The sequence below is a fragment of the Theropithecus gelada genome, chromosome 5 (assembly GCF_003255815.1).
Source record: "Theropithecus gelada isolate Dixy chromosome 5, Tgel_1.0, whole genome shotgun sequence".
Taxonomy (NCBI): domain Eukaryota; kingdom Metazoa; phylum Chordata; class Mammalia; order Primates; family Cercopithecidae; genus Theropithecus; species Theropithecus gelada.
The window spans coordinates 38,676,077-38,700,206 of record NC_037672.1 but is presented as its reverse complement, the minus strand read 5'-3'; the positions used below and the strand labels follow the sequence as shown (position 1 = coordinate 38,700,206).

At 41.5% G+C, this 24,130-nt stretch overlaps 1 protein-coding gene across 8 annotated transcripts in view; it reads right to left on the bottom strand.

Annotated features, from left to right (window-relative positions):
- UBE2K (ubiquitin conjugating enzyme E2 K) overlaps positions 1-24,130 on the bottom strand; it is an 86,025-nt gene that overhangs the window by 16,479 nt on the left and 45,416 nt on the right. For 4 of the 8 annotated variants that reach the window (XM_025385132.1, XM_025385133.1, XM_025385137.1 and 1 more), the window contains 2 exons: positions 22,687-22,745; positions 9,832-9,914 (listed from right to left, as the gene is read on the bottom strand). The exons of 1 other annotated variant lie outside the window; for it this stretch is intronic. In XM_025385132.1, coding sequence (XP_025240917.1) covers positions 9,832-9,914; positions 22,687-22,745 — 142 coding nt within the window. Of the gene's footprint in view, positions 1-2,272; positions 2,340-9,831; positions 9,915-22,686; positions 22,746-24,130 lie in introns of those variants that run through there. 3 more of the 8 variants (XM_025385138.1, XM_025385135.1, XM_025385134.1) reach the window with 3 other exon arrangements.

The window sequence follows — 24,130 nt, the reverse complement described above, 5'->3', positions numbered from 1 at the left end:
TGAGTTGAAACTCTGTCTCTACAAAAAATTAGCCAGGTGTGGTAGCACATGTCTGTAGTTACAGTTACTCGGAAGGCTGAGGTGGGAAGACTGCTTGAGCCTGGAAGGTTGAGGCTGCAGTGAGCCACAGCACTTTAGTCTGGGTGGCAGAGTGAGATTCTGTATCAAAAAAAAAAAAACAAAACCAAAACAAAACCTATTGATATAGTTTGGATATTTGTCCTCTCCAAATCTCATGGTGCAATGTAATTCCCAGCGTTGGAGGTGGGGCCTGGGGAGAGGTGTTTGGATCATGGGGGCAAATAGCTCATGAATGGCTTAGAGGAACACCATTGGTCATGAATGAGTTTATGTGAGAGCTGGTTGTTTAAGTATTTTGGCCGGGCATGGTGGCTCATGCCTGTAATCCCAGCACTTTGGGAGGTCAGGTGGGTGGATGATCTGAGGTTGGTAGTTTGAAACCAGCCTGACCAACATGGAGAAACCCTGTCTCTACTAAAATTACAAAAATTAGCTGGGTGTGGTGGTGCATACCTGTAATCCCAGCTACTCGGGAGGCTGAGGCAGGAGAATCGTTTGCACCTGGGAGGTGGAGGTTGCAGTGAGCCAACATCATGCCATTGCACTCCAGCCTGGGTAACAAGAGTGAAACTCTGTCTCAAAGAAAAAAAAGTGTTTTAAGGCTGGAAGCAGTGGCTCATGCCTTTAACCCCAGCACTTTGGGAGGCCAGGGTGGGTGGATCACTTGAGCCCAGGAATTCCAGACCAGCCTGGCCAACATGGCAAAAGACCATCTGTACTAAAAACACGAATATTAGCTGGACACGGTGGCATGCACCTGTAATCCCAGCTACTCAAGAGACTGAGGCATGAGGGCACGAAAAGTGCTTAAACCTGGGAGGTGGAGGTTGCAGTGTGCCAAGATTGCACCACAGTACTTCAGCTTGGGCGACAGTCTTCAAAAAAAAAAGTGTTTTTTGGCTGGGCACAGTGGCTCACACCTGTAATCCCACCATTTTGGGAGGCCAAGGCAGGCAGATCATGAGGTCAGGAGTTTGAGACCAGCCTGGCCAACACAGTGAAACACCGTTTCTACTAAAAATACAAAAATTAGCCAGGCGTGATGGCACGTGCCTGTAGTCCCAGCTACTCGGGAGGCTGAGGCAGAATGGCATGAACCCGGCAGGCGGAGCTTGCAGTGAGCCGAGATCGTGCCATTGTACACCAGCCTGCACAACAGTGTGAGACTGTCTCAAAAAAAAAAAAAAAAAAAAAGTTTTAAAAGTACGTGGCAACTTCCTCACTCTCTGTTGCTTCCGCTCTGTTCTCTACCCTCACCATGTGAAATAGGCTCCCCTTTCATCTTTCACCGTGATCATAAGTTCCCTAAGGCCTCACCAGAAATTGAGCTGATGTTGGCACCACGCTTCCTATATAGCCTGAAGAACCACAAGCCAAATGAAATTTCTTTTCCTTATAAATTACTCAGTTTCAGGTATTCCTTTATGGCAATGCAAAAACAGCCTACCACACCTATTTTTCTAACCCTAAATACTATAGGCCAGGTGTTGGGGCTCAAGTCTATAATCTTAGCACTTCAGGAGGCCAAGGCGGAAGGATCACTTGAGGCCAGGTGCTTGAGACCAGCTTGGGCAACATAGCAAGACCCTATCTCTACAATAAATAAATAAATTTAAAGCTTTATTTTATTATTATTATTACTATTATTTTTACTGAGATGGAGCCTTGATCTGTCGCCCATGCTGGAGTACAGTGGTGTAATCTCAGCTCACTGCAACCTTTGCCGCCCAGGTTCAAGTGATTGTCGTGCCTCAGCCTCCCGAGGAGTAGCTGGGACTACAGGTGTGCACCACTACACCCAGCTTTTTTGTAATTTTAGTAGAGAGGGTTTTGCCATGTTGGCCAGGCTGTTCTTGAACTCCTAACCTCAGGTAATCGCCCGCCTCAGCCTCCCAAAGTGCTGGGATTACAGGCATAAGCCATTGCACCCGGCCTAAAACTTTTTTCTTTTTTTTTGAGACGGAGTGTCGCTCTGTAGCCCAGGCTGGAGTGCAGTGGCGCAATCTCAGCTCACTGCAACCTCCGCCCCTCCAGGTTTAAGCAATTCTCTGCCTCGGCCCCCCAAATAGCTGGGATTACAGGCGTGTGTCACCATGCCTGGCTAATTTTCTTTTTTGTATTTTTAGTAGATACAGGGTTTCACCATCTTGGCCAGGCTGGTCTTGAACTCCCGACCTCATGATCCACCCACCTCGGCCTCCCAAATTGCAGGGATTACAGGCATGAGCCACCGCATCCGGCCAGCACCCGGCCTAAAACTTTAAAAAATGAATGAAAACTATAGAAACTGTATCTTTGATAATACAAAGAAATGTGTGCAATTTTGGACTGCTCTAATCTAAATTCAGTAATGTGAAAAGGTATATAATTGAAAACATTCTTTTGTTCTATTTCTTCTATTTACAAAGTAGTGATCAAATCTATATTGTACTGAGATCTTTAGGATCAGTATATACAATCAACTTAAATCTATTATAACAAATCCTAACAGGCAAACAGGAGTATGAAATTTCAAAAAATGTGTCAATCTTTATAATTTAGTAGATAATGTGAATAAATCAGTACCTCGTAAATCTATCTCCAGTAAATTAATTTTGCTCCAGTCTCAAATCAGTAAGACATAGTTAATGTGGCTATGTAAATATTCATATATTCATTGATAAGGACTCAGTAGGGCCTTACTATGCAGAATAATCATGTGAATTGTTCATACCGTTGAGTAACTTTTCTGTTAAGGATCTTCCAACAGATCATCAATAATTAAACCATGTTCATTCAAAACACTAAATGCTACTTAAAGAGAAAGGAAGCTTTTATACTTAAGATTTTATTTTTTTATTTTATTTTTTTTTTTGAGACGGGAGTCTCGCTCTGTCGCCCAGGCTGGAGTGCAGTGGCACGATCTCAGCTTACTGCAAGCTCCGCCTCCCGGGTTCACGCCATTCTCCTGCCTCAGCCTCCAGAGTAGCTGGGACTACAGGCGCCCGCCACAGCACCCAGCTAATTTTTTTGTATTTTTAGTAGAGATGGGGTTTCACTGTGTTAACCAGGATGGTCTCGATCTCCTGACCTCATGATCCGCCCGCCTCCGCCTCCCAAAGTGCTGGGATTATAGGCGTGAGCCACTGCGCCCGGCCAAGATATTATTTTATGTTATTTTATTTTATTTTATTTTTATTTTTTTGAGACGGAGTCTCACTCTGTCGCCCAGGCTGGACTGCAGTGGCCGGATCTCAGCTCACTGCAAGCTCCGCCACCCGGGTTCACGCCATTCTCCTGCCTCAGCCTCCTGAGTAGCTGGGACTACAGGCGCCCGCCACCACGCCCGGCTAGTTTCTTGTATTTTTTAGTACAGACGGGGCTTCACCGTGTTAGCCGGGCTGGTCTCGATCTCCTGACCTCGTGATACGCCCGTCTCGGCCTCCCAAAGTGCTGGGATTACAGGCTTGAGACACCGTGCCTGGCCTTATTTTTTATTTTTATTTTTTTTTGAGACGGAGTTTCGCTCTGTCGCCCAGGCTGGAGTGCAGTGGCCGGATCTCAGCTCACTGCAAGCTCCGCCTCCTGGGTTCACGCCATTCTCCTGCCTCAGCTTCCCGAGTAGCTGGGACTACAGGCGCCCGCCACCTCGCGCGGCTAGTTTTTTGTATTTTTTAGTAGAGACGGGGTTTCACCCGGTTAGCCAGGATGGTCTCGATCTCCTGACCTCGTGATCCGCCCGTCTCGGACTCCCAAAGTGCTGGGATTACAGGCTTGAGCCACCGCGCCCGGCCAAGATTTTATTTTTTAAAGAGATTGGGTTTCACTATGTTGTCAAGGCTGGGATGCAGTGGCTATTCACAGGTGTTGTCTCACTACTGCTTAGCACAGGAGTTTTGACCTGCTCTGTTTCCAACCTTGTCTGGTTCATATCTCCTTAGGCAATCTGGTGGTCCTCTGTTCCTAAGAGGTCACCATACTCATGCGCAATTTAATGTGGACACCTGACTGGCATAGCACACTTCAGCCCAGACTTGCTGGACTTAAGCAATCCTCTTGCCTCAGCCTCCTGAGCAGCTGGGACTATAGGTGCACACCATTGTACCCAGCTGCTATAAATTTTTTTGTTAAAGTTTAAGCAAAGTTAAGATATCATGCAGCTGGATGAATTTTTACATATGTATATATCCATGTAACCACCGCCTGGATAAATATACAGAGTATTTTTAGCACTACAAAGCCTCATTTTTGTTCCTCCTACTCACAACTCCTGCCCACCCTCATCACTACCGTATTTTTTTTTTTTTTTTGAGACAGTTTAGCTCTGTTGCCCAGGCTGGAGTGCAGTGGCACAATCTTGGCTCCCTGCAAGTTCCGCCTCCCGGGTTCATGCCAGTCTCCTGTCTCAGTCTCCCGATTAGCTGGGACTACAGGAGGCGCCCACCACCACGCCCAGCTATTTTTTTGTATTTTTAGTAGAGATGGGGTTTCACCGCGTTAGCCAGATGGTCTCTGACCTTGTGATCTGCCCGCTTCGGCCTCCCAAAGTGCTGGGATTACAGGCAGGAGCCATCATGCCCAGCTATCTTATTTTTTTATCACCATAAATTCTGGATCATCTTCAATTTCATAAAAATTGAACCATACAGTATGTATTCTTTTGTATCTGGCTTTTGTCACTCAACATATCTGAGTCTCATCCATGTTGTTTGTGTCAATGATATGCTCTTTTTTACTGTTACGTGGTGCTCCAATGTGTGATCACAATATATCAATTTTCTTGTTGATGAGACATCTGAGTTATTTCCCATTGGGGCTATTAATAAATTCGCCATAAAAATTCTTTCATACATGTCTTTCAAAAAGTAGGCATAGGCACTAATTTCTTTTAGATATATACCTAGGAATGAAGCTGATAAGGCATACTGAAGGTGTGTGTTTAGCTTTGGTAGATATTACTGGCTTTAAGTGGTTAAACCACATTCTTTGTTTTCTGTTGTTTTTTGAGACGGAGTCTCGCTTTGTCACCCAGGCTGGAGTGCAGTGTCGTGATGTCAGCTCACTGCAACCTCTGCCTCCCAGGTTCAAGAGATTCTCCTGTCTCAGCTTCCCGAGTAGGTGGGATTACAGGAGCCCACCATCATGCCTGGCTAATTTTTATTTTTAGTAGAGATGGGGTTTCACTACATTGGTCAGACCGGTCTTGAACTCCTGACCTCAAGCAATACACCCACCTCGGCCTCCCAAAGTGTTGGGATAACAGGCGTGAGCCACCGTGCCCTGCCTGGTTAAGCCACATTCTTACCAGCAATGCATGAGGTATTTATGTTTACACGCATGCAGTGGTATCTAATTATGATTTTAATTTGCATTTCCCTGATGAGTAATGATGCTGAGCATACGTTATTGACCAGGCAGATATTCTGTGCCTGTTTGTGTCTTTTAGAAGGGCAGCATCACTGAGTGAAATTTTTGTGTTGTCATTTTCTTCCCCAGGTAAGTAGACACCATTAGTCATAGTGTCAGTGGAAAACATTAGAAAATCGTTTCCACATAGCATAAGTTGTGAAATTAAGAAATAAACCAGGGGCCGGGCACAGTGGCTCACGCCTGTAATCTCAGCACTTTGGGAGGCTGAGACGGGGGGATCACCTGAGGTCAGGAGTTCGAGACCAGCCTGGCCAACATGGTGAAACCCTATCTCTACTAAAAATGCAAAAAAATTAGCTGGGCATGGTGGCACATGCCTGTAATCCCAGCTACTTGGGAGGCTGAGGCAGGAGAATCACTTGAGCCTGGGAGGTGGAGGTTGGAGTGAGCAGAGATCGCACCATCGTACTCCAGCCTGAGTGACAGAATGAGACTTTGCCTCAAAAAAAAAAAAAAAAAAAAGATAATAAAAATAATAAATATACTAAGTTGTTAAATATTAATAAAGGTATATCACCACCCCTAGATGCCATTAATAAAAGACCAAGATTAACCATGTATTTTCTAGTATGCTTGCAGAAAATTATTTAATGTTTATGTAATTCATTTTTCCTATGATTAAGACCCTGTATTTTTCTCTATCAAATTCCAGTTCTGAAACCTAAACATTCACATTTAAATATGGATATGCACTAAATGCCAATTATACCTCAGTAAAGCTCAGGGAATAGAGTAATGAATTCATGAATATCGAGTCTCACCTATTTTATCTAATGATATTGTATTTAGATAAAATACAATATCTTTGGTATATTTTAATATTTCAATTGTAAAGATACAAGGCAAGATTATTCACCTGCCTTAGGAAAGGGAACAGTTGATGTAAAACATGTTATGTTCCTGCACATCATATTAGGAGAAAATGTTTTGGTATAAAAATTCAATTTCTCTCTCTATATATACACACCATAATCTTTCAACTAGCTACATAGGGAGATAATTACAAGTAACAGTACTGTTGGCTTAACTCTGGGCAAAAAGCAAGTCAGTGGGAAGTTTTCATCTCCAAGCTTTTTCTTTCTTTCTTTTTTGAGATGGGGTCTCACTCTGTCACCCAGGCTGGAGTGCCATGGCATGATGTGGGCTAACTGCAACTTCTGCCTCCCAGGTTCAAGCGATTCTCCTGCCTCAGCCTCCCAAGTAGCTGGGATTACAGGTATGCACCACCATGCCCAGCTAATTTATTTATTTTTGGTAGAGATAGGGTTTCACCACGTTGGCCAGGCTGGTCTCGAACTTCTGACCTCAAGTGATCTGCCCACCTCCGCCTCCCAAAGTGTTGGAATTATAGGAATGAGCCACCACACCTGGCTGCAAGCTTTGTTTTTAAGGTCGTCATTCTGGGTGCTGAGAATAGCCTGAGTAGGGAGAAGCCAGAAGCAGGGAGGCAGACTAATGCAATCATCCAGGCTAGAGGTAACGCGTTTGTTTGGAAAAATGTGGTAGTAAAGCTGCTGTTAAGATGTTGGAGGTTTTGCCAATAGATCTGCAGACAGGGCATGGGGTGCCAGAGAAAGAAACACCAAGGATCATGATGTGATTTTGGCTTGAGAAAATGCAAGGATGTATTTGCCAATAACTTAGTTGGGGAAGACTATAGAAACAGGTTTCAGGTTAGGAGACTATCAGTTCAGTTTATGTTTGATATGTTCATTATATAGTCAAGTAAAGATGATAAGCAGGCAGCAGGATAAGAGTCTCAAGTTCAGGGAAGATAATTTGTGAGTTTGCAGTATATAAAGGTGAAGTTATGATGAAATCAGATGAGGTTACCAAGGAAGTGAGTGCAGCTAGAAAGAAGCAGAAATCCAAGACTTAATCCCTGAGGCATTCTAATACACAAAGATCCGGGGATATGCAAGGAACTAGTTAAGGAGTCTGGGAGTGAGCGTGGTGGGAAAGGAAGAATAGAAAAACTAATGTCCTAGAAACCAAATGAAAACAGTAAAATGTCTCGAATACTGCAAATACGTACTCATATCACTGAATCTTAGAGCTTTTAGAGGCCTTGGCTATAACCTAATGGATTAAAAACACTGACACTTAAGACGTTCAATAAATTGGCAAGTCACAAATCAAAAGAGTAACAGAGAAGATAAAAGTAAGTCTATTCCACACGGCTTTATGTTTGAAAGTCTTGATCTATATGCAACATAGAATATATTGAAATATAGATCAAGAAACCAGATCTCACGAGATGATCTATAGAGGGACAGGATGTACTCAGATATACTACTGGAACAGAAAAAACAAAATGAAACGTGTAACTCTAGTCTGTTCATCCAGTTACTAAGTAAACCAAATTGGCCATACACTAAATGCTGTCATTCCTATTTCATTTTCTTTCAGGTACCTTTTTATCCCCCCTTTCTTAACAAATCAAACACATAGCTTAGGCCGGATGTGGTGGCTCACGCCTGTAATCCCAGCACTTTGGGAGGTCCAGGGAAGAGGATCACCTGAGGTCAGGAGTTCGAGACCAGCCTGGCCAACATGGTGAAACCTCATCTCTACTAAGAATATAAAAATTAGCTGGGCGTAATGGCGCACGCCTATAGTCTCAGCTACTCGGGAGGCTGAGGCAGGAGAACTGCTTGAACCTGGGAGGCAGAGATTGCAGTGAGCCAAGATCGCGCCACTGCACTCCAGCCTGGGCAACAAGAGTGAAACTCTGTATCAAAAACAAACACTACCCAAAAAAACATAGCTTAAAAATTCTAGTACCAACAATAATATATAATCTTTAGAAGATTAGGTAGCCAGGCTGGGCCCATTAAACACAGTTTTGGCTCCAAGTGTTCTTACCAACTGCTGTTTTGTTTTGTTCTGTTATACCTTCTCTTATAAAAGAGTAAAATCAGAAGAAAAGGTTGTAATACACACTCACTCAACTGATTTTTTTCTAGTTTTATGGTTTTCTCCCACTCCAATTAATTTTTATACCTTTGGTCTTAGTTTTTCCATCTATAAAATCACGTGCTAGGCCGGGTGCAGTGGCTCAAGCCTGTAATCCCAGCACTTTGGGAGGCCGAGACGGGCGGATCACGAGGTCAGGAGATCGAGACCATCCTGGCTAACACGGTGAAACCCCGTCTCTACTAAAAAACACAAAAAACTAGCCGGGCGAGGTGGCGGGCGCCTGTAGTACCCCAGCTACTCGGGAGGCTGAGACAGGAGAATGGCGTAAACCCAGGAGGCGGAGCTTGCAGTGAGCTGAGATCCGGCCACTGCACTCCAGCCTGGGCAACAGAGCGAGACTCCGTCTCAAAAAAAAAAAAAAAAAAAAATCACATGCTAAATAATTAACTATCATCTTTATCATTGTTAGACTACACAAAGCTTCCAGCCTGGGCAATAGGAACCCTGTCTCTACAAAAAAATACAAAAACTAGCCAGGTGTAGTGGTATGTGCCTGTATTCCCAGCTACTTGGGAGGCTGAGGTGGTAGGACTACTTGGGCTTTAGAGGTCAAGGCTACAGTGAGCTGTGATTGCGCCACTGCATTCCTGCCTGGGCGACAAGGCAAGACCCTGTCTCAAAAAAACAAAAACCAAAAAACAAAAGCAAAGCTCTAATTTAAGGGAATTACATAAAGTAACTTATTTAATCCTCTCAGCTCTATGAAGTGGGTGTCAACCCATTTTGCAGACGAGGACACGAAGGCACACAGAATTTAGGTAATTTGCTCATGACCATGCAGCTTGGTAAACTGGAGAGCCAAGATGTGAACCTAGTGGCTCCAGAGCAGAAACTCTTAAAACACTTAATGCTGTGCAGAGCAAATCAGACAAAAAATGTGAAAGCACAATACTGCTATCCAAATGAAGACATCACCTACAAAGGTGCTCCTTGTTAGAATTCATAAACCAAAGTCATAACTGTGCTCAAACTGTGCTCCATTAACACAACTTGCAACAATTTTGTAACTTACATTCCATCCAAGGGGGATATGACTACTTCAATACTTACTTTCTACTTTTTTAGTCTTTCACAAATATCTTCTTAAGATAGCAAATAATCAAATTTACCAAAATAACAAATGAAACCCAAGACTTTTCAAAGTGTAAAGCTAGCATCTAACATTATCTAACAAGTCTCTATTTAAATATGGACTGTGATCTCAATTATATTGCATTTTCAATTATGTACTTGAGACTTTATAAAGTTACTGCCCAAACAAGATAAAATATAATATATGTTTTGAGGCAATTACACATTTAGCACTCTTATAGTCTTGGTATTCACATGAGAAGGAGAGAAGGTGAATTCAAAATCTCTTACCATTGATCTTTCAGGATATCCAAACAAATAGCCCCTGTGACGGAACTAATATTAGGATGCCATATTTTAGTGATAAACCGGACCTAGAATATAAAGCACACTTGAGTTTTTCAGTAACAGAAATAAAACAGTTTAAGCAGAACTACAAGAAAATGAAATCTTCAAACTAAAAAAAGAAAGGTCCCTATATCTATTACATCATTTTGCCTAGGTGAAAGAAGGAGTGTAGAAGACAAAGGATCCAGTAAGCTGAATGTTGTCACTAACATATATTGTTTTTAAACTCTTTAAATGTTCCTCCTTTAAACAAACCCAACAATTACTAGAAGATTACAATTTACCTAGAAAAATGGTAGATGCTATGAGAATACAACAGAGAATAAAATCCATTTTGGTAAATAAAATAGTATATAAAATAAAAACATAAATAGTAAATGGCACTTTCTTCATGTGAGGCAGGGTGCAGAATAGACTTAAGGAAAAAAGTAAGTAAAACCAGTGAATGAAAGCACAAACAGTAAGTGACTGTGCTTTTTTTTCTGTATAATTTTTTCTCAAATTATTTTTATTGAAATGCCTATTATGATATAGCAAACACTGAGGAGATACTAAGGCTTAGAGTTTAAGAAACCTAATCAAACAGCTAAACAGAGCACAATGTAAACTCCCACAATCTGATTCCAGATTCTGAGTCTAATCATCTCATTATTTGTGTCATTATGGAAGAAGAATAAATCAACAAGTGAAAATTAAGAAAATGCTAAAACACCATGAAATTAAAAAGTTCATCAGCTCTTACTCATGAACTTTTGGAGGGTCTTGTATTCTTATCTCTGACACATATGACAATGACCAGTTGAGCCCAAATTCTTTGACACTTAATAGATTAATTACTATGTGCCAATTAATGTATATAGTACATTATGTACATTAATATGTAATGGCACATTAATGTTCTAAGAACTTTACAAAAATTAGCACTCACACACTGTAATCCCAGTATTTGGGAGAGGTAGGCAGGAAGGATCCCCTTAGCTCAAGAGTTTTGAGACCAGCCTGGGCAACACAGTGAGACCATGTCTCTACAAATAAGAAAATTAGCTGGGCATGGTGGCACACACCTGTACTCCCAGCTACTAGGGAGCTGAAGCGTGAGGATCACTTGAATCTGAAAGATTGAGGCTGCAGCAAGCCATGATCATGCCACTATACTACAGCCTGGCCAACAGAGCACAACCAACTGGAAAAAAACTGACTCTTTAATATATGCTCCTCAGCTATTTATGGAAAAAAGCTAAGTTTCCACTTCTCTCTTCTCTTTGTGACTTCTTGATTTGTCTACACTATTTCTACTTCCTTACCTCCTGCTCACTCACTAACTCATATTCAATCTAAAAAGGCACTTTAATTCGCCAATGACTTTAAAATACTGAAAACTAACAAGATACTTTCCATTCCTTCATTCTTGCTATGCTTGATTCTTTTCAGTGTTAATACTTACTACTTTCAATGATACCTACTTCTCTCCATCTTCTCATTAAAGGAGACAATCATTCATCACCTAGGTTACTACACAGTCTCCTGACTTTACTGCCTTCCCTTCTGTTATCGCCAATTTATTTTCCCAACCGAAACTAAAGAGAGCCCTTTAAAGTAAATCTGATTTGCATCACCATGCTGCTCTAAGGACCATTAATGACCTCTCATTCCCTTCAATGTGGACCCACTCTCTCTCTCTTTTTTTGAGGAGTCTCGCGCTGTCGCTCAGGGAGTGCAGTGGCACGATCTCGGCGCGCCAACAGGGTGAGACGGGGTTTCGCCATGTTGGCCAGGCTGGTCTTGAACTCCTGACCTCAGGTGATCCACCCACCTCGGCCTCCCAAAGTGCTGGGATTAAAGGCATGAGCCATCATGCCCGGCCAAGCCCACACTCTTAACCTGGCCCTAGACTACCCCTGAAATCTGTTTTTTTTGTTTTTTTGTTTTTTGTTTTTTTTGAGACAGAGTCTTGCTCTGTCGCCCAGGTTGGAGTGCAGTGGCACGATCTCAGCTCACTGCAAGCTCTGCCTCCAAGGTTCACGCCATTCTCCTGCCTCAGCCTCCCGAGTAGCTGGGACTATAGGCGCCCGCCACTACACCCGGCTAATTTTTCTGTATTTTTAGTAGAGATGGGGTTTCACCGCGTTAGCCAGGATGGTCTCGATCACCTGACCTTGTGATCCTCCCACCTTGGCCTCCCAAAGTGCTGGGATTACAGGCGTGAGCCACTACGCCCGGTGGAAATCTCAGTTTTTACCTCTATTCCCCATTCCACTCTCTTGCTCAAAAAGTCATAATAAACTTTTCCCCTGCTCTGGGCCTTCATACATATTTGTTTTCTCAATAACATACCTCTGTGCCCTCTTCTCCCAACTAACTCCTACTCTTCAAGTTTCACTTTCCATATCACTTCTTCCTGATCTGTTCCACACACCTGTAGTTTCCTTTGTCATAGTATTAATTACATTTCTGTGATTTCTGCCTTATTTGTCTGGTCTTCCATAAAAGACATTGTATCCATCCTACTTAATAAAGCATCCCCAGATATAAGCGACTCACACTAAATGAATGTGCACTTAACTTTACAGCAAAAATGTTATTATAAGGCTAAATATCAAATACAATGCAAGTTAAGTAAGACAGTAATATAGGGCTTATGTACAACAAACATTTCTCCCTTTTTCCTTTTTTTTCCCCAGAGAAGGTCTCACTCCTATAAGCCCAGGCTTGAGTGCAATGGTGTAATCTTGGCTCACTGTAACCTCAACTTCCCAGACTCAGGTGATCCATCTTAAAAGTAACTGTGACTATAGGCACACACCACCACACCTAGCTAATTTTTTTATTTCTAATAGTGTTGGGGTTTCACCATATTACCCAGGCTGGTCTTGAAGTCCTGGGCTCAAGAGATCTGCCCGTCTTAGGCTCCTGAAGTACTAGGATTACAGGCATAAGCCACTGAGACCACATCAAACACTGCTTTATAAGAGATATAACCACACATTTCACATCTTAATACAGGTTGAGTGTTTCTTTTTCTTTCTTTCTGTTTTTTGGAGGCAGGGTCTCACTCCCGTCGCCCAGGCTGGAGTGGAGTGGTGCGATCACCGCTCACTACAGTCCTAACCTTCTGGGTTCAGGCAATCCTCCCCTCTTGGCCTCCAAAACTGCTGGGATTACAGGCATGAACGAGCCACAGTGCTTGGCCTATGCTGAGTATTTCTTATCTGAAAATCAGAAATCCAAAATGCTTCAATGAGCATTTTCTTTGAGTGACATGTAGACACTCAAAAAGTTTCAGATTTTGGAGCATTTCGAATCTCAGATTTTTGAATTTTTAATAATCAATCTCCATTTACTATTCAATGAGTTCAATTCATAAACAATCATATGCCATAATGTCAGTAACTCAAGGAATTCACAGCATTTTATAACTTTAAAACAATGTGGTGGCCGGCGTGGTGGCTCATGGCTACAATCCCAGCACTTTGGGAGGCCGAGGCAGGCGGATCACAAGGTCAGGAGATCGGCCTGGCTAACACGGTGAAATCCTGTCTCTACTAAAAATACAAAAAATTAGCCGGGCGTGATGGCGGGCGCCTGTAGTCCCAGCTACCATAGTCCCAGCTACTCCCATGGCTGAGGCAGGAGAATGGCGTGAACCCAGGAGGTGGAGCTTGCAATGAGCTGAGATCGCACCGCTGCATTCCAGCCTAGGGGACAGAGCGAGGCTCCATCTCAAAAAAAAAAAAAAAAAAACCACACACAAAAAACCCACTGTGGTTTAGTATTTTCAACAAGATTAGAAAATGTAATTTTGGCCGGGCGTGGTGGCTCACGCCTGTAATCTCAGCACTTTGGGAGGCCGAGGTGGGCGGATCACGAGGTCAGGAGATTTGAGACCATCCTGGCTAACATGGTGAAACCCCATCTCTACTAAATATACAAAACATTAGCCGGGCGTGGTGGCGGGCGCCTTTAGTCCCAGCTACTCGGGAGGCTGAGGCAGGAGAATGGCGTGAACCCGGGAGGCGGAGCTTGCAGTGAGATCGCGCCACTGCACTCCAGCCTGGGCGACAGAGCGACACTCCGTCTCAAAAAAAAAAAAAGATAATATAATTTAAAAACACTATTGGAGATGTCAGAAGGATTACAGTTTAGTCAAGTGAGCTGAAGATATATGAAATATATCTTGCCTTTTGTTTTAATTTTACTTTTTTACTACTCCTGGGCTGGAGTGATTCTTCCATCTCAGCCTCCCTAGTAGCTGGGACTACATGTTTGCGCCACCATGCCCGACTAATTTTTGTATTTTTTACTAGTGACGGGGTTTCACCATGTTGGCCAGGCTGGTCTGGAACTCCCAAGTGATCTGCCTGCCTCAGCCTCCCGAAATGCTAGGATTACAGGCATGAGCCACTGTGCCTGGCCTTTTCTATTTATTTTTGAGACAGGGTCTTACTCTGTCACCTTGGCTGAAGTGCAGTGGCACAATCTCGGCTCACTGCATCCTCGAGCTCCTGAGCTGAAACAATTCTCCTGCCTCAGCCTTCAGAGTAGTTGGGACTACAGGCGTGTGCCATCACTCCCGGCTAATTTTCATATTTTTTGTGGATACAGGAACAGGGTTTCACCATGTTGCCTAGACTCTTCTCAAACTCCTGGGATCAAGTGATCCACCCATCTCAGCCTCCCACAGTGCTAGGATTACAGGTGTGAGCAAAAAGCAGGATATGGCATTCAGCATTGCTTTTTAAAGAAGGGTCTTCTATGCAGAATTCTCTGTAGATACATAGGAAAAATGCCGACACAATTAAATTACTGAACTAATTCTTTGTACTATAATCTATAGTTAGAAATAAATAATTTTGAATTTGGGCTGAGAATGGTGGCTCATGTCTATAATCCTAGCAGTTTGGGAAGCCAAGGCAGGTGGGTTGCTTAAGCTCAGGAGTTCGAGACCAGCCTGGGCAATATGGTGAGATCCCATCCCTATTTAAAAAAAAAAAAAGAAGAAAGTAAAAAAGAAAAAGAATAATTTTGGATTTGCAGATGACCCACTAAAGAATTTAATCTTCAAGGCCAGGCATGGTAGCTCAGAAGGCTGAGGTGAGAGATTGCTTGAGCCTGGAAGGCAGATGTTGCAGTGAGCCATGATCACGCCACTGTACTCCAGTCCAGGCAACAGAGCAAGAACCTGTCTCAAAGAATAAAATTTAAAAAAAAATTTTGTAAAAAAAAAAATTTAATCTTCAAGATTATCTCCATGGCCCAGCACAGTGAATCAAGCCCGTAATCTCAACAATTTGGGAGGCCAAGGTGGGAAGACTGTTTGAGGCTATGAGTTTGAGACCAGCCTGGGCAATGTAGCAAGACCCTGTCTCTATTAAGAAAATAATAATAATGTCTCCTTATTTTTATATACAAAACTAGTACTAGCATTGTCTGGGAACTTCAGAACACTCAATAGCTTCGGAAAGTACTCAATAAATAAAAACAGAAATCTGAACACTACGTAACAACAGATACTAAAAGTTCTCAGACAGAAACGAAGGAAACTATTCTTAAATTATCAACATTGGCATAGCATCAATGGTTCTTATCTCCTCCTCCAAGATGCACTGTACATTTCATTCACTCTTTAGTTTAACAAACACTTCAGCTTCCACTTCATGGTAGATTTGAGTTCATATTTCCATTTGTAACTTCCAGTTTTAAGATCTGAAGATATGTGAAGTGTGTTTCTTGCTTTTTTTTTTTTTTTTCAGATGGAGTTTCACTCTGTCGTCCAGGTTGGAGTGCAGTGGTGCGATCTCAGCTTACTGCAACCTCCGCCTCCTGGTTTCAAGCGATTCTCCTGCCTCAGCCTTCTGAGTAGCTGGGATTACAGGCGCGCACCATGACACCTGGCTAATTATTTTCAGTAGAGATGGGGTTTCATCATGTTGTCCAGGCTAGTCTTGAACTCCTGACCTCTGGTGATCTACCGTGCTTGGCCGTGTCTTGTTTTTTATTTTATTTATTTTTGAGACAGGATCTCAAAACATATATTATTACACCAGCTTTAACTCTCTTATCATACAAAAGAAAATGTTATTTTATTTTGAATATGCATGTACAGATGAGCATATGCTCATTAAAGATTATTAGCATTGGTATGTATATACAACTTAACATGTAAAAAATATGTTGATAACACCAAGAAAACAAGAGCAAAATTCACAACTTAATTTATTATTTTTTTTTGAGACAGAGTCTCACTCTGTAGTCCAGGCTGCAGTGCAGTGGCACGATCTCGGCTCACTGCAACCTCCGCCTCCCAGGTTCAAGCAATTCTTGTGCCTTAGCCTCCTGAGTAGCTGGGACTGCAGGCTCATGCCACCATACCTGACTAGTTGTTTTGTTCTGCTTTTTGCATTTTTAGTAGAGACAGGTTTTTGCCATTTTGGTCATGAACTTCTGAGCTCAAGCCATCTACCTGCCCCCTGCCTCCCTAAGTGCTGGGATTATAGGCATGCAAACCATCGCATCCGGCCTACAACTTAATCTCTATTCGAGCAGGACACACCATTGGGCTAGAATTTTACTAATGATTTTTTCACTAGCACAATACACATTACAATTTAACACTAGAAATCATATTGGTTGTATGCATTTAATCAAATTCCTTCTACAGTATTATCATCTGATTTAAAGATATATTTTTCTCTGTTTAGAAGTAAGCCTACTCTTCTGGTCAATGATATATTGCATAATAAGAAACAAAATATTCTGTGACCATGGTAAGACAAATGTGAATTTTTAATCTTTTCTCAAATTTTAGCTGCATAGTAGTAATGAAAATATAACCAGCTACTTTGATACTTTTACCTCATAAGACTTAAAATTAAGCCTGAGTCCAAACATATGTGAACACACAATTCAGCAAGAAATTTACATAAATATTCTCCATTCTTCTCATTTTATTTACCCATCAGTAAAAATTCAAATCAACTTAGTATACATCTAGAACATATTTATCATGTTCATTAACATTTACTGCAAGAGCAGCACAATGCCACAAGTGGGGTATGTATCATATTTATTTTCTTGTTTGTTCTTTATTTTTTTGTTGTTTTAAAAAATTTTATTTTATATATACCATATTTAAAGAACACTAAACTGTAACTATGACTAACTGGTTGAAGTCACAGTAATACAAATTGAAGTTGAATCTAAGATGTTTCTAAACGTCAAAGCTACCTCCAAATGGAACAGCTGGAATTAAGAGATGTAGAGGCCTTTTTCTTCTTTTTTTTTTTGTGTGTGTGTGTGTGACTAGAGATAGGGCCTTGCTATGTCGTCCAGACTGAACTCAAACTCCCAAGCCCAAATGCTTCTTCTGCCTTGACTTCCTAAAGTGCTGGGATTATAGGCATGAGCCACCATGCCAAAGCAGGTAACAGTGGCCTTAACAGCAAGATGAAGTAGTAGCAAAAACGTCAGACATACTTCAGTTCTTATGTTTTGAGTCTATTTTTCTCATTTTAATAAAACAGGAGTGTGGGTGTGGTGGCTCATGCCTGTAATCCCAGCACTCTGGGGAGGCCAAGGTGGAGGGATCACTTGAGCCCAGGAGTTAAAGGCTGCACTAAGCTATGATTGTGCATGCCAGAAGACTCCAGACTGAGCAACAGAGTAAGACCCTGTCTCTAAAAAAAGTGGGGATGAGGTGGGAGAGATTTAATAAAATATTTATTTCAAGAATTAAATGAAGTTACAGGTCGAAGTGCCTAAAACAGAGCCACAATTATGCAATTACTTTGAAGCTATTATACCCTATAAAGGCTACACCTTTACTGAGACATAATTCACCCACTTAATGTGTACAACTTCCTTTTCTTTTCTTTTTTTGAGACAGTCTTGCTCTGTTGCCCAGGCTGGAGTGCAATGGCGTGGTCTTGGCTCACTGCAACCTCTGTCTCCCGGGTTCAAGCAATTCTCCTGCCTCAGCTTCCTGAGTAGCTGGGATTACAGGCACGTGCCACCACACCCAGCTAATTTTTGTATTTTTAGTAGAGATGGCGTTTCACCACATTGGCCAGGCTGGTCTCGAACTACTGACCTCAGGTGATCCACCCACCTCAGCCTTCCAAAGTTCTGGGATGACAGGCATGAACCACCGTGCCCAGCAACTGTACAGCTTGCTAACTTTTAGTATATTCACGGACTTGTGCAACTATCACCACAATCTATTTTTTGACTATTTTATCACCTCAAGAAGAAACCTGGCTGGGCACGGTGACTCACGCCTGTAATTCTAGCACTTTGGGAGGCCGAGGCAGGAGGATCACGAGGTCAGAAGATTGAGACCATCCTGGCTAACACGGTGAAACCCCGTCTCTACTAAAAATACAAAAAATTAGCCGAGCATGGTGGTGGGTGCCTGTAGTCCCAACTACTCGGGAGGCTGAGGCAGGAGAATGGCCTGAACCCAGGAGGCAGAGCTTGCAGTGAGCCGAGATCACGCCACTGCACTCCAGCCTGGGCGACAGAGCGAGACTCTGCCTCAAAAAAGCAAAACAAAACAAAAGAAACCCTGTAACCATTGGCAGTTACTTCCCCATTCTTCTATCTCTAAGCCACCACCAAATTCCTTTCTGTCTCTAGTCTCTAGGATTTGCTTTTTCCAGTATTTCATAAAAATAATACAATGTGAAGCTTTTGTGTCTGGTTTCTTTCACTTAGCATAATGTTTTCAAGGTTCACTGATACGTTGTATCATTTATCAGTACCTCATTCTTCTTTATAACCAAATAGTATTCCATGGTATGGATATACTGCATTTTATTTATCCATTCACCAGTTGACGAACATTTTTGATTGCTTCCATTTTTTTGGCTGTAATGAATAGTGTTGGTATGAACACCTGTGTACAAGTTACTGTGTGGATAAATGTTATACCTAGAAGTAGAACTGCTGAGTCACAAGGGAACTCTAAGTTTGCCATTTTGATCAAACTGTCTCCCAAAGAGGCTGCAACATTTTACATTTCCCCCAGCAATGTATGAGAATATGAATTTATAGAGAAAATTTAAGTGTCAATACTACTGTATTTTAAAATGCTGTTATAAAGGAAAGCCAACACACTACTTTGGAAAGGGCCTCCCTCACTTGGGGTGGCAGTCATTGGTTAATGCTGTCTAACATTTACCAAGTGCTTACTACTATTCCAGGCACTTGTAACTTACATTTCATCAAATATCAGGCACCATCAACTATTTAACATAACATTGTTTTATGTACCCTTATGATACAGTTTGGATTTGGGTCCCTGCCCAAATCGCATGTCAAATGGTAATCCCCAGTGTTGGAGGTGGGGCCTAGTGGAAACCGGATCATGGTTTCTCATGGCTTAACACCATCCCCCTTGGTGCTGTCATCGTGTTAGTGAGTTCTCATGAGATCTAGTTGTTTTCAAGTGTGTAAGCATTTTCCCCAAATCTCTCTTGCTCCTTTTCCTGCCATGTAAGACGTGTCTGCTTCCCCTTGGCCTTCTGCTGTGATTATAAGTTTCCTGAGGCCTCCCCAGAAGCAGAAGCCACTGTGCTTCCTGCACAGTCTACAGAACCACGAGCCAATTAAACCTCGCCCAGGCTGGAGTGCAATGGCGCATCTCAGCTCACCGCAACTTCCGTCTCCCAGGTTCAAGCCATTCTCCTGCCTCAGCCTCCCAAGCAGCTGGGATTACAGGCATGCGCCACCATGCCCAGATAATTTTGTATTTTTTGTAGAGTCAGGGTTTCTTCATGTTGGTCAGGCTGGTGTCAAATTCCCGAACTCAGGTGATCCGCCTGCCTCAGTCTCCCAAAGTGCTGGAATTACAGGACTGAGCCACTGCACCCGGCCTTAAACCTAATTTATGTTTATAAATTACCCAGTCTCAGGTATTTCTTTATAGCAGGGTGAGAACATACTAACACACCTTGGGAAACAAAAACCTCTGCCAATTAAATTATGACATGCCATCCACCAAAAGATGTATCCTGATTTCACAGATGTTAAAAATGTGGGGAAAAAATAGATCATAGAATTAATGAAATACAGTTATCTACACCGATTAACTTCTTTAGTCTTTGTAACCCTAGGAAAAGATTTTGCAGGTGAAGAACCTGAGGCACAGAGATTACATAAGAAAGATTTGAACTCTGGTTGATTGTTCTTAAATACTCACAGGTTAAGAGATTTTGTCCTTACTTTTTCCTTATCAGAATAAAGGAAGTAAAGCCCAGTGACTTAACATATGGGCTTATAACAGCCATATGGAATCTGATTCCATTTAACTTCTAAGCCTCAGCTCACTCATTTATTAGGGTGGTTATGAAGACTTTTGGGAAAAGCATATAAAATTCCTAGCACAAAACAAGTGACAGCTGCTACCGTCATTATTTAATAGTAAAAATAAACTTTTTTTTTTTTATTAATAGTAAACATATTATTTTACTACATATAGTAAATAGTAAAATAGAGAACGGTTCCTATAAGAGCTCTTTTCTTCCTTTCTCCTTATTTCCACGAAAAAAACAAAAAACAAAATAAAACAAAATCCAAGGCCGGGCACAGTGGCTCAAGCCTGTAATCCCACAGCACTTTGGGAGACCAAGGTGGGCAGATCACGAGGTCAGGAGATCGAGACCATCCTGGCTAACATGGCCTGAACCCGGGAGGCGGAGAATAGCCTGAACCCGTGAGGCGGAGCTTGCAGTGAGCTCAGATCGCGCCACTGCACTCCAACCTGGGAAATAGAGCAAGACTCTGTCCCCAAAACAAAAAACAAAAAACAAAAACAAACAAAAAAAATTAGCCGGGCGTGGTGGCAGGTGCCTGTAGTCCCAGCTACTCAGGAGATTGAGGGAGGAGAATGGCGTGAACCTAGGACGTGGAGCTTGGAGTGAGCTGAGATTGCGCCACTGCACTCCAACCTGGGCAACAGAGCAAGACTCCATCCCCCAAAACAAACAAACAAACAAACAAAAAAATCCAACTGTCCATCAACAGCTGAATGAGAAAACAAAATATGGTCTATACTTAGAATGGAATATTATTCAGCCTTAAAAACAAATTCTGACACATGCTTTAACATGAATGAACCTTGATGACATTATTCTAGGTGATATAAGCCAGACACAAAACGACATTTTATGATTCCACTTACATGAGGTTTATGAATTAATCAAATTTAGAGAAACAAAAACAGTGGTTACCAGAAGCTGGGAGCAGGGAATAATGGGGAGTTACTGCTTAATGGGTATGAAGTTTCAGTTTGGGAAGGTGAGAAAGTTCTATAGACAGATAATGGTAAAGGTTAAACAACAAGGTAAATATACTGCCACTGAACTGTACACATAAAAATGATTACAATGGTAATTTTATGTCATGTATATTTTATCATAATAAAAAAAATCAACCAGACTTATCAGAAAATAGATGTACATAAACAATAGACTAATAGGCACCCCATAATGCTAGGTGAGCCAAAATCACCCTGGAACTTTCATTATCATATCTATTCTTAAACTGGAACAACCAATAGGTTGAATGAACAAATTCTAGAACATTCTGAGTGACTGCTATCATATGCTCAAGGGACACTACACTATTGGAAACTACTGATAATATATAGGTGTATAAGACATGGTCCTTGACTCAGGAGCATAGAAGCTAAAAAAAGATACATATCCAAAATAATACATGAGTTGGAACTATATTTGTGTTGTCACTATATAAACTGTATAAAATGCTATTGAGAGAGGAGAGGGAGAAACATTTGATGAACTCAGCTTAAAGAAGAAAGTGATACTCGGGCCTCATAGAAAACTACAATTTTAAATAATAGGGGCAAAGATTTAAGCGAAACTGATAGAAAGCTGTGGAAGAATAAGCATCATCTACAAATAAACAATCTAAGATGGAAAATGAGACCCACATTGTGGGTGGAAGTGGTAGAAGATTAGAGTGGGAAACAAGATTGGGGTCAGGTTCTAGGAGGTTTAAAGTGTCAAGCCATGGAGTTTAGACTTTATTCAGGGAAAGAAAAGCAGCATGATCAAAACTGCACTCTAGGAATATTTCTAGACCAACAGTGCAGAGAATGAGTAGAAGTGGCAAAGATGGAAGGGTGATTAAATAACAGACAAAATAGGGAATAAAGTTGAATGCCTAAAGTGCTGATGACAGTAAAAGCAGAGACATAAAGGAAGTGGTTCAATCAAAAAATAAGTTTAGGTTGGGTCCCCATGTTGTACATGATCTTAGGGTATTCCATTCTCCCTTTCAACATTTGTCACAGTTGCAATTCCATGCTCAGTTTTTTTCCCCACTATAATGTGACCTCTATGAAAGGAGGAACAGTGTAAGTCTTAGTTACTGCTATATTCCTTGGCACAAAGTACTCAAATAATGACTGAATAGAGAAGCTAGTCTCCTAAAACACATACTTCTTTGAGTCAAGTAAGAACCTCTGTCTATGTGTAAAAGGGCTCTCTAAATTTGGGAACACTGACAAGTATTTCTAGATCTAGCATATGAGCCATTGTCAGATGTACATCCTATTCCAGTTTTGAGCCATTAATGGCTGCCTTTGGGTAAGTTTGCTTTTCATTCTAATTTCAGAAGCAAGCCATCTGCCATTACCTAAAATACCGTCCACATCAAATTTACACAGTAAACAACTCATAAAGCTGTGACTTTAATAAGCCTTAAAATATATATTAATAAAAAGAGGTCAGAAATATAAAATATTTTATAAGTTCATGCACAAAAATAGGCTTACAGTACCTTAGGGGGATTAAATGGGTATGTTTCTGGTATTTTTATCTCTAGTTGATATCTTCCTCCTAAAAAAATGGGGAAAACAAAGTTAAGAATGCTGCTCAATTCAAATATGTAAAACAAATAAACTGATGAACTTTTCAGAGCAGCTATTTCATATTCAATTAAAGAAATTCATTTTAAAGTTGAAACCCAGAAAGAAAGTAATCAAAAGCACTAGTTTTTAATTTAAAGGTTGTTTAAAGCATACAGAATATCCACTTCATACAACTATATTAGTTTATCAATGAGTAACAAGGCTAGAGATAAATACATTAAATCCAGACAATGCAACGTCAACATTTCATCAGGACAATTAACTATTAGAGTTCTAATCTCCCACTGTGTCCTCTAATCCACCCTGTTAAGAATTGCTAAATAACAAACAAAAAAAGGGTCAGAAAAAAAAAGAAGAAAGAAAGGCGGCAAGGAGGGATGAAAGTATAGATGATACAAAGGACAGAGATTATGCCATAAACAAAATTCTACTTCTGGCTGCTTCTTGCAAATGAAATAAGGTCCCAATCTTTTCATTTGTGCCCTAAATTAAATGTCAATACTTATTTGTTAACATTTTATTTGTGCAATTAAATTGTAATTACTTTTGTACCAGCCTAAAAAAAACAAGCTAGGTCCATGGCTAATTAATGCCTGCAGTCCCAACACTTTGGGAGGCCGAGGAGGGAGGACTGCTTAAAGCTAGGCCAGGAGTTTGAGTACAGCCTGGTCAATACAGCAAGACCTTGTTTCTATTTTAATATAAAAAACTTTAAATATATTTTTTATTTTTTAAACAAAATTCAACAAGAGAGACAGACATAAAGACAAACTATTCCTTTATTTTATTTATTTATTTATTAATTTATTTATTGAGACAGAGTCTGACTCTGTTGCCCAGGCTGGAGTGCAGCGGAGCGCGGTCTCTGCTCACTTCAAGCTCCGCCTCCTGGGTTCACGCCATTCTCCTGCCTCAGCCTCCCAAGTAGCTGGGACTACAGGCACCCACCACCACGTCTGGCTAATTTTTTGTGTTTTCAGTACAGTTGGGGTTTCACCATGTTACCCAGGCTGGTCTCGATCTCCTGACCTCGTGATCCACCCGCCTCGGCCTCCTAAAGTGCTGGGATTACAGTGCTGGGATTACAGCCACCGCACCTGGCCCAAACTATTCCTTTAAATGGGTTTATAAAATGCAAAATTTTACCAAGGAGCTTTTCTAACCAGTAATATACAAATAGAAGGCAACTTTTTATTTTGTTTTGAAGTTATCTGGAGCAACTAGCATCTATACAGCATTTTTAAAAAGCTTATTTAGGCCGGGCACAGTGGCTCACACCTGTAATCCCAGCACTTGGGAGGTCAAGGGGGCGGATCACAAGGTCAGGAGAGTGATACTATCCTGGCTAACATG